The following is a 13,329-nucleotide window of genomic DNA, read 5'->3' as shown; positions in this document are numbered from 1 at the left end:
GGGGCCCGCCACACTCCGGAAATGCCTCAGAGTGGCCCTCAGGGAACTCGCGCATGCCTGCGGGTGCGGTTCCCTGGAAGCAGCAGGCCATCCTCTGCCCTATGAAGGCCATATGCCCTGGCACTGCCTGGGCCTTCAGCTTCTTCAAGTCAGTGTGCAGCCCAGCCCGTGCCCACGTGGTACCTAGCGCACAGGAGAGACGAGACTCGGGGTCCCGATACCCGAATGCACGCACACCACCCGTTTTCAGAGCCCACATCCGGGAAACGAGTGACTGTGCTTAACGTCAGCCCTGTCTCCCAGAACCATCTTCCGTTCCCTTCCTGCCTCCCCGATCCTTCGCTCCCTAAAAGCAGATGAGCCTGAGGATCAGAAAACTGATAGTGAGAGAGGTCGGCTAGGGTGCGGACTTCCTGCGGTCCCTTCAGCCCGCGCCGGGCCCCACACGTGGAACTTACAAGCGCCTGGGCCTTGTGTGGGTGATTACGTTTAATCCTCACTGCAACCCTGGTTAGTGAGTGCTGGGTTCGTCCTCATTTGGACTGGAAAATAGGCTCAGAGGTCATGTGGTTCGCCCAAAGTCACCCACGAGGAAGGACAGGAGCCCCAGTTTGTTGGACCCCAAAACCCACATCCTGACCATCTGGCCAGGGGTTCTCACCTGGAGCTGATCCCGTTCCCAGGGGACACGGGGTGATGTCTGGGGACATCTGTGGTTGTCGTGACGGGTGGGTGACGCTCCACACCCGACAATGCCAGTGCGGGCACTGAATGACCCAGCCCCAGTGTCAAAAAGGCCAAGGCTGAACAACCCCTCCCTAGCCCACGCTGCCGCCCACGCAGAACCGCCAGACGCGCACCCTGGGGAAATGCCGAAACGTCGAGGTGGCCAAGGTGCCTTCCCAGACCTAAGACTCTGCTGGAAACTCGGGAACCTCTACCGCGTCTCCACCGACCACGCTCCCACGGCATGCCCCTTACCTTCTCCAACGTCCTGTGTTTGTGTTGTCCAGCCGCACCTTCTTAACCTTCCGCATTAACCACTCGGCTGACCTCTGGGTGGGTGAGCCTGCGAGGGGGGCAGACCGAAGGGCTGCAGCTCTGGCAGTGTGGGGTTGTGGGCCCCCCTCCCCGCTCCCATTCCTCGAGGCCACCCTCCTGTCTGCGGGGAACACCCGATGCCAAGGGCCTCCTCATGAGGCAGACGGTGCAGGCCCTGTCCTGAAACTCGAAGTTCGAACACCTGTCCAGGCGTTTGCCAGAAACCGGGTGGTTCTCCCAAGGTGAGAGTCCCTGAGATGAGAGTTTCAAACGATTCGGGGGCCACCACCCACGGCACTTGCTGGAAATCAAATAAACCCAAATTCCCCACTGTGGTTGCTCCCTGATGGCCTTCCTGACCCCACCTCCTTGACCATGATCTCCAGACACGCTGGCCTTAATCTCCCCTAAACACGCTGACTCAGTCCTACCTCAGGGCCTTTGCACTTACCATTCCCTCTGCCTAGAACACCCTTGCCCTGCTTTTTGTATGATGTGCTTCCTCTTATCCTTTGGGTCCCAGTATCACCTCTTCAGGGGTCTTTCCTGGCATGAAGTCTGAAGTTGCTACCTTGTTATCCCCATCTCAACACCTGGGCCTTTCTGCAAGCACTCATTCTAAAATGGTAGTTCTCAATGGGGGTGATTTTCCCTCTCTCCCCACCCCCCGTCCAGGGGACCCTTGGTGGTGTCTGTAGACAGTTTTGGCTGTTCCCACTGACTGGGGAGTGGTACCATGGCATCCGGTGGGTGGGGCCAGGGATGCCGCTCATCACCCTACTGTGGCCACGATGGCCCACCCCAGAGAATGATCTGGTCCCAGTGTCCACAGTGCCCAGGGGGGGAAACCCTGTATTCATTGTCTGGGGGAAAGAAATGGAGTTAGATCCTTAGCTCACACTAGACACCAAAATAAATCCCCAATGGTTCAGATGGTATAAATCAGGGTGGCCCCCGGCGTCTGTGAGTCGCCTCCTGTCCCTCCCTCTTGGTTTGTGTGTTTAAATGTGTGCAGCATCCTAGGACCTCTGAGGGTCAGGTGGTCATGGAGCGCAGAGTCTCTTGGGGGCGGTCAGTGAATCCCCTAAGCCAGGGGGTCTTGACGAGGCCTGGTGTTCCCAGGAGACGTTTTTGGTTGTCACGACTGGGAGGCATGCTGCTGGCATCTGGGTGGTGGAGACCAGGGATGCTGCTAAGTCCCCCACAATTAGCAGGATGCCCTTCCCCCACCAGAAAGAATAACCTGGCCCCAAATCTCGCTAGTGCTGAGGCTGAGAAGCCCTCTCTGGGTGTGTGAGCACCCCGCACCAGGAAGTCAGCTCCACGGAGGCAGGCCCCCATCTGTCCTGTTCCTGCTGTGGCCCCGGCACACAGGAAGCACTCAATACAGCAAACGTCTCAGGTTGAATGAACGAGTCCCTGTACTCACTTGAACACTGAACAAAGTCAAAGGGACCCCTGGTTTGGTAGGGACCCCTGGTTTGGTGGGCACCCCACCCCCTTCTTGACGAGACAGGTGTCCTGATGGTTAAAGGAAAAGAAAGCAGCGCCTGGTCCCAGGACAGAGATCCGATGGAAGAAGTGAAGCAAAATGTCACCATAAAGAAGCACTGATTTCACCTCAGTCCAGTGGTGAAAACTGTGGGCTCTGGTGTCAGAGAGGTTTGGGTTCAAATCCTGACTCTGCCACTACTGGGTTATGTGACCTTGGAGAAGCCGCCTAACCTCTCTGTGCTTCAATTTTCCCAGCTACTAAGTGGGACTGCAGGGCTTCCCCTGTGGCACAATGGTTAAGAATCCGCCTGTCAACGCAGGGGACACGGGTTCGAGTCCTGGTCCGGGAAGATCCCACATGCCGCAGAGCAACTAAGCCCGTGTGCCACAACTACTGAGCCTGCACTCTGGAGCCCGTGAGCCACAACTGCTGAGCCCGCATGCCTAGAGCCCGTGCTCCTCAACAAGAGAAGCCACTGCAACAAGAAGCAGTCCCTGCTCGCCGCAACTAGAGAAAGCTCGCGTGCAGCAACAAAGAGCCAACTCAGCCAAAAATAAACAAATTAATAAATAAATTTATTAAAAAAAAAAGTGGGACTGCAGTGCCTACACCTAGGACTACTGTGAGGATTAAGTGAGATGGCACGGGTAAAGCAGCTGACATAGCAGAAACTACAGGCCAGCTAATATTGCCATCTAACCAAGTTACTTAAAATTACACCAAGGGGAGAATTGGACTCAAGTTCCTTTCAGAGCCAGAATCCACACCATTCACAGACTGAGCGCCAGGCACCGTGTAAGGTGTGTGTGTGGCGGGGGAGGGGGAGATGCAGCCACACATCCACCAAATCCAGCTGGAATTAGTGCTCCCTCCTTTTTCTCCCCCAGTCCTTCCAGGGCTTCTGTCCGTGGACATCTAGCATACGATGCTAGATAGAAAGAAAAGTCTCCAGCAAGAGCACACGAAGCTGCAGCCCCTGGCCTGGGGCCTGGCTAACTGTCCCCAAGACCAGTGACCCCAGGGCTGCAGAAAACCACTTCCTGCCAAATTCTGTATCCAGGAGCAGGCAAATGAATCCCACCAGCACACACCCAGCCTTCCCGGCCACCCCAGCCCAGCACCACTGACCTTCTAAAGGGTCCAGAGAGCCTCCATTCCAGCTGCAGACGTGGGACACAGACCTTGACAGAGTAAATGTCTTATTAACGCTGTGATTTAATGGAGGGACCGGCTAACTACTCATTTTCCTGCCACTCGGAGAGTCCCTGATGGTTGGGCCTGATTTTCTGTACCCACTAGTTCCTAAGGATGCCTCACAGCCCTGAAGCGCTGTATGAACCACACCAGGGAGGAAAGTCCTGCCACGGGGCCCAATTCGCCCAGGATCCAGCAAGGGACGACAGGGATTGGTGGCCACAGGGCACCCCTCCTGGGCTCTAGTCCCAGCTCCTGGAAAGGTTTGTTCTTGCCGCTGAGGCAAGTGACTTCCTCGCGGTGGGGGGGAGGGGGTCAGGGATGGGCTCAAAGAGAACGGGCTACTCCTGAAGGCTCAGCTGCCGCATGGATGGGGAAGTGTCAAGGCTGGTCGGAGCCTCTGTGCGAAGAAGGTGGGTGGCTGGACTGGCCTGGGAGCGAAGCTGAGGGAAGGGGCTGGACCTGTGGGGATGTGGGTGGCGGGGAAGCCGAGCGCTGGGGAGGGGTGAAGGGGTGGAGCAGGTCAAGGAAGTGGTCTCTGGTCTCATATAGATAGCGTGGGTTTGGATGGGGACGGGGAGAAGGTGGGGACCTCCAGAGCCGACAAGGAAGGGAAGGCGTTACTGGGTGAGGCCACCCCCGGAAGGGGTCAGAGCCAGGTGGTCTGGGTAGCAACGGGATGGGAGAGGAGGTCGGGAGAGGCCGGGCGTTGGAAAGGCTGAGAGGTGGCCCTGCCGATGGAGGGAACGGGCGGGGAAGGAGTGAGGAGAGGCCGGGGCGGAGGGGAAACGGAGGCGGGGACTGGAGCAACCGCGAGTCTGGGCAATGGCGGGGCCGGGGTGCGCGGAGGCCGGGACGGAGAGTACCGGGGAGGCCGGTCAGTGGAGGATCCAGAGTCGGGACTGAGGTGGGGCCGGTCAATGGCGGGTTCAGGGTCGCGGCCGAGGCCGGACGGGGCGCGCGGGCTCTGCTCACCGGGGCTCGAGGCCGGCGCGGGGCGAGGGCCGGGCTGGGCAGGGCGTCCCGGGGCCAGCGGCGTCTCAAGCTCGCGGCTCCATGCCCGGGACTGCAGCCCAGGAAGTGGCGGGCGCAGGGTACAGCGGCGGCAGCGGACACGGGACACCCGGCAGCTCAGGCCCCTTTGACCCGGAAGTCGAGCGGCCCAGGCGGCGGCCTGGGATTGGCCACCTCCCGGCCGGCACCAAGGAGTCCGGGGCGCTGGGGAGGGGAACGCGCCAGCACGGCCCCGCGGCAAGTGGGGTGAAACGTCCTAAACGTGGCGTCTTCCTGTGCGAGCAGGGACGTTGGGAGAGACACCCCCAGTAACTTGGTATTGCCCGGCCTAACCGATAATACTTCTACTAAAGGCTCCTAGAGAAAAATGTGTTCGTCCAAGCGTTGGTGGTATAGTGGTTAGCATAGCTGCCTTCCAAGCAGTTGACCCGGGTTCGATTCCCGGCCAACGCAGGTGTGTTTTACAGCTTTTTCTTAGTTTTACCGTCCACTTAAAACTTTCTCGTCAAACATCGACCTAGAGTTTGTGTTACTTTGCAATAACTTTTTAAATTCCATAATATCTAAAAAAGACTAGAGAAATAAGAAAAAAGAAAAAGGCACCGACGCTGAATTTCTACTGAAATTACTTTGAAGCAAATTTTAAAATTCTACAGTAAAGATGTAGAAATGTTTCTGCTGGGGATCGAACCGGGGACCTTTCTATTGTGAGGAGAACGTGATAACCGCAGCACTAGGGAAACATGTTAGGGTCGCGCTTCTTAAGCTTATCATAAACAATGTTACGGAGATTGTTACATTGTAGCTCCTAAAATGAACATTATTTGTTTCCTTCCTTCACGGTGGTCTGGGCAGCAACTTCCTGAATATCCGCTCTTACTGAATATCCATCACTCTGCTTGATGCAATGGAAGCTGGAAGGAGGAAGATACAGAATAAAAAAAATCCAATAACCCCCTTCGCAACACGCACAAACACACTATTAAAACAATCCAAGAGAGAAACTGCTCTCAAACCCACCCTGAAGCCCAACAATGTTTCATTGTTCGTCTCATAGATAGATTTTAAACTCTTGCCTGTCTACAAATGTTGACATTGTTGCTTCAGCCCAAACCACTTTCTACAAGAACTTTCTGCAAGACCGCTGAAGGACGCCAGGTGCAGCAAATTGCGAAGTGAAAAGAAAAAAACCAAAACAAGCCGGACATGGAAAGAAGATAATTTAAATGACTTCTCATCTTATAACCCAGAGTTAACTCATTTTGGACCAATCTTTTTTTTTCTTTCTTTTTTTTTAAGAGAGATAGTAGAAGGAAGGGAGGTAATGGCAAGGAGTTAGGATCAGATTGCTGTAAAATCTGTTTTGTTTGTTTTTCCCCCTTACAGGGCCAGGATTAGAAGGAGAGTGAGGCAATGACCTCAAGTGCAAAAATTAAGGTGGCTCTAAAAAAACTAAATAATATTTTAATGCATTCTTTTTTTTTTTTTTTTTGTGGTACGCGGGCCTCTCACTGTTGTGGCCTCTCCCGTTGCGGAGCTCAGGCTCCGGACGCGCAGGCTCAGCGGCCATGGCTCACGGGCCCAGCCGCTCCACGGCATGTGGGATTTTCCCGGCCCGGGGCACGAACCCGCGTCCCCTGCATCGGCAGGCGGACTTTCAACCACTGCGCCACCAGGGAAGCCTGCATTATTCTAAAATATCAAAATAATGGCAAAAAGCAACCCCATGGTGAACAAAATATCAAAATCTTAAAGCAAGACAGGTTCTGACAGTGTCTTACCAAGCCATATTGGAGTCTGAGGCAAGAGCAAAAACGTGTGCCCCTCTACATCTGTTTTTTGTTTTGTTTTGTTTTTTTTAAATTTATTTACTTGGCTGCATACGGTCTTAGTTGCGTTGCACTGGGCTTAGTTGCCCTGCAGCAACTAAGATCTGCCTTTTAATGGAGACCATGATTTAGGCGTAATTCCCCAAAGGAGAAAAGGTCTGTGACACTTTTCTGGAGAAGTTCTGATACAATAGTGAAACTTTTCTACAGTTAGATGTGAAATAACAATGGTAAACATTTTAAAGGAAACCTTAAAAGTCCATGACTATTTAAAGAAAGTAGGATCTTTTTGCGGGGAGGTGTCTGACCACAGAGCAGGAATCATTGCAGAAGGACAGACATACAGACACAGGACAGGTCCCGCCCCACAGAAGGCAGCATCTTAGTTCCCTAACCAGGTATCAAACCCTTGTTCCCTCTATTGGCAGGCGGATTCTTAACCATTGCATCACCAGGGAAGGCCGGAAGGTGGGGGTCTTAACCACTGGGACACAAGGGAAGTCCCATATGTCTGTTTTTACGCATTTTTAATGGTTATTTTCCCCCAGGACATGGTTGAAAATATTGAAACTTAAAAATAGGTATGTTAGAGGGCTTCCCTGGTGGCACAGTGGTTGAGAGTCCGCCTGCCGATGCAGGGGACACGGGTTCATGCCCCGGTCCGGGAGGATCCCGCATGCCCCTGAGCGCCTAGGACCATGAGCCATGGCCGCTGAGCCTGCGCGTCCGGAGCCTGAGCTCCACAATGGGAGAGGCCACAACAGTGAGAGGCCCGCGTACCGCAAAAAAAAAAAAAGAAAAAGAAAGAAAAAAAAAAGGTATATTAGAACTCACAACATTAAGAACTTATAATTTTACTTTTCTCTTTTTTATAATTTTACTTTTCTGTGTTTAATGGAAGCAAACATATCGATAATATTCTCAACATATGCTTTTGGGGGGAGGAATTAACTACTAAAAATCACGTAAAACATACCAAGAAGCACACAGTTTTCCTTTTGCCTCAGATCCCAATATGGCTCAGCAGGGCACTGTGACCCAGTAATATATCTTGAAGATCTTCTGTTTTAGTTTTCTACTGCTGCTGCGACAAATTACCATAAACACTGGCTGAAAACAACACAAATGTATCATCTGACAGTTCTGGAAGTCAGAAGTCCAAAAAGTGGTCCAAATGGGGCTAAAATCAAGGTGTCCACAGGGCTGCATTCCTTCTGGAGGTGCTGTTCCTTGAGGATCCAGGAGAATCCATTCCTTGCCTTTTCCAGCTTCTAGAGGCTGCCCACACTTCTGGGTTCATGGTCCCACATCACTCCAACTTCTGGTTCTGTTGTCACATTTCTTTCTTTGATTTTGACTCTCTTGTCTCCTTCTTACAAAGACCCCTTTGTTACATCAGACCCACCCAGATAATGCAAAATAATCTACCCATCTCAAAATCTTTAACTTAATCCCACCTGCAAAGTCCCTTGTGCTATGGAAGGGAGCATCTTCACAGGTTCTGGGGAGTAGGATGTGGACATTGTGGTGGGCATTATTCTAGCGACCACACCTTCCCCCCGTCATTAAACATTCTTCTGTGACATCCTTTTTGACGGCTGCATAGTATTCCATCTATTCATTCATTCATTCAACAAGTATTACTGACACGTACTATGTGAACTGGGGAAAGTGGAGTGGGTAAGGCAGAAGTCAAGCTGACCCAGAGCTGGTGATGAGTGGGCTGATCTGATGGATTTTTTATTTTTTTTTATTTTTTGGCTGCGCTGTGGGGCATGCGGGATCTTAGTTCCCTGACCAGGAATCAAACGCAGTCCCCTGCAGTGGAACTGCGGAGTCCTAACCACTGGACTGCCAGCGAATTCCTTCTTTTTTTTTTTTTTCCTGAGGGATATCTGGAAGCTAATGTTGACCAGACTTACCAATTCACCCCTACTAAGAGGGCTGTAATCAAGAAAAACAATAACAGGGAATTCCGTGGCGGTCCACTGGTTAGGACTCTGGGCTTTCACTGCGAGGGCGCGGGTTCAATTCCCTGGCCAGAAATACATACATACATACATATGTACATACAGGAAAAAGAAAAACAATAATAAGTGTTGCTGAGGATGTGGAGAAACTGGACCCTTTGGACTTTGCTGGTGGGAGTGAAAAATGGGGCAGCTGCTGTGGGAAATGGTCTGGCAGTTCCTCAAAAGGTTAAACAATTATCATCTGAGCCAGCAATCCCACTCCTAGGTATCTACCCAAGAAAAGTGAAAACACATCCCTGTAAAAACCTGTACACACATTTTCATAGCATCATGATTGACAATAGCCAAAACGTGGAAACAACCCAAGGGTCTATCAATGGATGAATGGATACCCAAAATGTGGTCCATCACACAATGGAATATTATTCAGCCATAAAAAGGGGAAACGTATTGGTGACTTCATGTTAAGTTCAGCACCTGACCCAACCGCCCCCTCCTCCTGGGAAATACTCAGGTACCCTCCTCTCCTCAGTGGCCCCATTGATTTCCTTCTCTCTCCCTCGTTGGTCCAGGGCTGGGTCCTCAGGTCTTTCCCCTCCTCTCTGGCAGCCTTCTCCTCCTCCACTCCTAGGACGTTAACCCCTTCTATACCCCGATGACACCGAGGCCTCCCCTGAGCTCCAGACTCGGGATCCGACTGCTCCTGGATGTCTGCGCTTGGAGGGCTTGTGGGGGACTCACACTTACCATGGCCCTGAGCTCCTATCTTCCCCAACCTGCTTGCTAAGGACTTAATGTTTGTGTCCCCCTAAAGTTCATATGTTAAACCTAACCCCCTATGTGATGTCTGAGGAGGTGGGGCCTTTGGGAGGTGATTTGCTCATGAGGGTGGAGTTCTCGTGAATGGGATTAGTGCCCTTATAAAAGAGACCCCAGGGAGCTCCCTCACCCCTTCCTCCAATGAGGACACAGCAAGAAGACATCATGTGTGAACCAGGAAGAACACCCTCACCAGACACTGAATCTGCTGTCACCTTGATCTTGGACTTCCAGCAATCCAGAATTGTGAGAAATAAATGTCTCCTGTGTATAAGCCACCCAGTCTATGGTGGTTTGTAACAGTAGCCCAGATGAACTATGAAACTGCTTCTCCCTCCATCTCCTGCCCCAGTAGAGGACAGCTCCTTCCTTCCAGGCACTCAGCCAGAACCTGCTCTCCCACCCCCACCCAATCCCTTAGCAAATCCAATTGGCGCTGCTTTCAAAATATACCCAGAATCTGATCACTTCTTCCCTCTTTTTTTTTTTTTTTTTTTGCGGTACGCGGGCCTCTCAGAGCACAGGCTCTGGACGCGCAGGCTAAGCCACCATGGCTCACAGGCCCAGCCGCTCCGTGGCATGTGGGATCCTCCCGGACCGGGGCATGAACCCATGTCCCCTGCATCGGTAGGCGGACTCTCAATCACTGCGCCACCAGGGAAGTCCCACTTCTTCCCTCTTTGATGGCCATCTCCCTGGTCCTCCCCATCATGGCCCACCTGGACAAATGCAGTCACCTGTTGTTTCCCGCCCACAGCCTGTTGTTTCCCGCAGCAGCCACTGCACCTGTGAGCACCGGACTCAGGTTCCCTCCCCTCCTCTGCCCACAGCCCTCCAGGACTCCCACCTCCTTCGAGGTAAAAGCCCAAGTCCTCCCCGAAGCCCACAAGGCTCTGCACGACCTGCCCCATCCCCTCCCTGCCCTCCCCTCCTCCCTCTCTCCCCCTCACTCACTCTACTCCAGACACACAGGCCTCCTGGCTGTTCCTCCAACACACCAGGCACAGTCCTGCCCCAGGGCCTTTGCACGGGCCGTGCCTGCTGGTTTTCCAAGTTCTTTCCAGGGCTCACTCCCTCTCCTCCAAGTCTTGGTTTGAATGTTACCTCCTCAGAGGTGACTTCCCTGAGCCCTGCTAACTTTAATCTTCTCCCCCAACCTTGGCACCGATAAATTCAGTCCCTATCAGTTCATTGTTCTTTCAATGACTTATCAGTCTCTGAAATAATCCCATTTGTAGATTTGTTTACTTGTTTCTCCTTTGCCTACCCCACTGGGCTGTGAGCTCCACCAGCTCAGGGTTTTTTGTTGTTTGTTTGAATCTATTTTGTTCTCTACGTGTCATTACGGGCTCGGTAAACATTTGTTGAAATTATGAACAAATGAACAGCTGGCCAGTGGAGAGAAAACGCCTGGGAGTGGGGATGGAGTAATACAGGTGGGCTTCCTGGTGGAGGGGGAGAACCTCTGAAAACATGTTCTCTCCCCCATGAGCCCCATCGAGGCCTGAGAGCTCACTTACCTGCAAAACAAAACAAAAAAAACTTCCTTTAAAATTATCTCTTGTGTCCTTCAAACATACTCAAGGCATCCAGTGCGCTGTGTGATTCCCAGAAAGTCGCTCCCCTTCTCTGAGCCTGTGTTTGCCTGTGTGAGGTCTGGTACATCTTCCTGGGGAGACTACAAACTCAGGTTCCCTGGATAAAAAAGAAGATAATTCTGTCATTCCACTAGGTGGCAGCAGGAGCCCAGACCCCGGGCATCGCACAGTATCTCCGCCACCCACCCAACATTATCCCCTGACTGCCATCCACCCCATCTTCCCTTCCAGCGCCACTCTGAGCCCCAGACCTCAGCATCTCAGAGTCAGACACCCCTAATATCCCCTCCCCCCGCCCCAGTATTTGCAGAAGCACCCGCTTGTCCCGAAGCAGGTGGCCTCAGCAGGCAGGGTTGCTGGCCTGTCCTACCAAAGTGTCTAGCTTTCCAGGAGCCTTCAGGAAGGTTGGGGGGAAGAAAAGGAAGAGGAAAGAAAGAAGGGAAGGGGGTAAGGATTTAATGTTTTCAGTCTGGGAAACATTTCTTGCAAATGCTGGCTGCAACAGATCCCTTTGTATGTCTGGGAATAGCATGCATAAAATAATGGAAATGCGAGACAATGTCACATTTTAAACTCATTTAGTCCTCCCAACAATCCCGTGATACTGGCGCTATCATCAGCAGCAGCCTCCTTTTAATGGGTGAAGAGACTCAGGCATGGAGAAGTTAGTAACACACTCAAGGAGACACAGAGAGGTTAAATAACTTACCCAAGGTCACACAGCTTATAAGTAGCAGACTAGAGATTCGAAGCCAGATGGTCTTGCTCCAAAGTCCATGGCACAAGACTAGATTGTGTACTACATAGTTGAAATTCAAGGTAATCAAGATAACTAAAAATAAAATAAAAGTCATTGAATCAGAACCAGCCATCGGAACATTCAGCCTGGGCCGTACCAGGGTCATTCACGAGTATATTAAGACAGTGTAGCCCAAGAGCTTTCTGGGCTAAAGAACAGAAACAGCCCAATTGTCCACTCACAGCCATAAAATGAATTAGGAGGCCCTTTGTGCTCTGAGCTGGGACAGTTTGGGGAGGTGTATGTCCTACACCACCATTTATCAGAATAATCACGATCCAGAAAGGATACAAATGTATATGAACACAGTCGGGTGTATCCACGGAATACCCCTGGAAGGAATCCAGGAAATGGGCAGCAGGGGTGGCTGGCCATGACCTTTGGGTGAGGCTCCTGGAGGCTGGGGGCTGCGAGCTTGGGCAAGACTGACTTTCTACTCCTCAGCTTGCATACAAATTGAGATTCCGTTGTGGAAACCATTCCAAACATACAGAAAAGCTTGTGGGACAGTGGAATCACGGCTCTCATGCAAAAACCTCTTTTCTTCAACAGCTCATTTAAAGAATGGAACCACCCTACCCCGTCCCGGGGAATTCCCAGGCGGTCCAGTGCTTGGGACTCCGCGCTTTCACTGCCCAGGGCATGAGTTGGATCCCTGGTCGGGAACTAGCATCCCGCAAGCCGCGCAGCGCGGCCAAATAAATAAATAAAATAAAATAAAGAGTGGTACCCCGCCCCGCCCCCGGCGCCCCCGATTTCAGTGGAGTTAGGGAAGGAGGAGAGGGGATGTGCTGATGTAGAAAGACACCCCCCCCTCCCCCAGCAACCTCGAGACATTTACAGTTAAAAAGAGCAAACAACAGATGGGTCTCCCCTTTGCATGGGCAGACGCGTGAAAATAGACGTGCTTTGGAAATTGCTAGAATCGAATAGGAGACACCGAGGAAAGTAATTTCTGGCAGTAACTAGACTAGACGGCCTTCTATATAGATAAAATTCAAGGACATCAAGATAACGAAAAATAAAATAAAAGGCCATCGAATCTTTTTCACAAGGTGGGAGAGAGCCTCGTTGTTCACGGCACACCCTTATGCACTGTTGAATTTTGGTGAGCCACGCGTCATAATTAAAACCCATTAAAATGGTAAGAATATAGGATATTTGCTTTGAGTCTTTTAAAAACAATAAATAAGCCATTTCTGATACAGTTGATGTCCTCTTTGAGCTGGGACCACCTTTTTAATTAAAAATTAATTAAGAAAATCATGATAGTTAACTCCTAGCTAATGAACTGGTTAACTAGTAGTTAAATAATGATAGTTAAGGTGCCAGGTCCTGAACTAGTTGTTTTAATCACTTCCTTATCAGAACCCACAGTTATGGGGGTCGGGACTCTCATTATGCCCATTTTACAGATGGGGAAACTGAGTCTTGGCAATTTAAGTTACACAAAAAGCAGTGTATGGGGGGGAGGGGAGGAAGGGAGGGAGGGAGAGGGGGAGAGAGAGAGGGAGAGAGATTAATTTTATAAACAACCTCGCTCACTCCTTTTTTGCTGTTGAGAAAT

The 13,329-nt window shown here is 51.5% G+C and overlaps 1 protein-coding gene, 1 long non-coding RNA gene and 1 other non-coding gene across 6 annotated transcripts in view; 1 reads left to right on the top strand and 2 right to left on the bottom strand.

Annotated features, from left to right (window-relative positions):
* Positions 1–4,791, bottom strand: part of DPP9 (dipeptidyl peptidase 9) — a 41,103-nt gene extending 36,312 nt beyond the window's left edge. For 3 of the 4 annotated variants that reach the window (XM_067734107.1, XM_067734108.1, XM_067734109.1), the window contains exons 1-3: positions 4,706–4,791; positions 3,665–3,717; positions 982–1,069 (exon numbers count right to left, since the gene is read on the bottom strand). In XM_067734107.1, the coding sequence (XP_067590208.1) occupies positions 982–1,037 (56 nt within the window). In that variant the 5' untranslated portion in view covers positions 1,038–1,069; positions 3,665–3,717; positions 4,706–4,791. Of the gene's footprint in view, positions 1–981; positions 1,070–3,664; positions 3,735–4,705 lie in introns of those variants that run through there. The other variant, XM_067734110.1, reaches the window with a different exon arrangement.
* Positions 4,792–4,877: 86 nt separating this feature from the next.
* LOC137222622 (uncharacterized) lies at positions 4,878–12,090 on the bottom strand. Its single transcript, XR_010942523.1, has 3 exons — positions 11,673–12,090; positions 10,886–11,060; positions 4,878–5,658 (listed from the first exon to the last, which is right to left on the bottom strand). It is a non-coding gene; the product is annotated as an uncharacterized lncRNA (long non-coding RNA).
* Positions 5,126–5,197, top strand: TRNAG-UCC (transfer RNA glycine (anticodon UCC)). Its single transcript has one exon. It is a non-coding gene; the product is annotated as a tRNA-Gly (tRNA).
* Positions 12,091–13,329: the final 1,239 nt, after the last annotated feature.

Source organism: Pseudorca crassidens, chromosome 3 (genome assembly GCF_039906515.1).
Source record: "Pseudorca crassidens isolate mPseCra1 chromosome 3, mPseCra1.hap1, whole genome shotgun sequence".
NCBI lineage: Eukaryota > Metazoa > Chordata > Mammalia > Artiodactyla > Delphinidae > Pseudorca > Pseudorca crassidens.
Note: the sequence above shows the minus strand (reverse complement) of the source record. Positions and strands in the feature narration are given on the sequence as shown.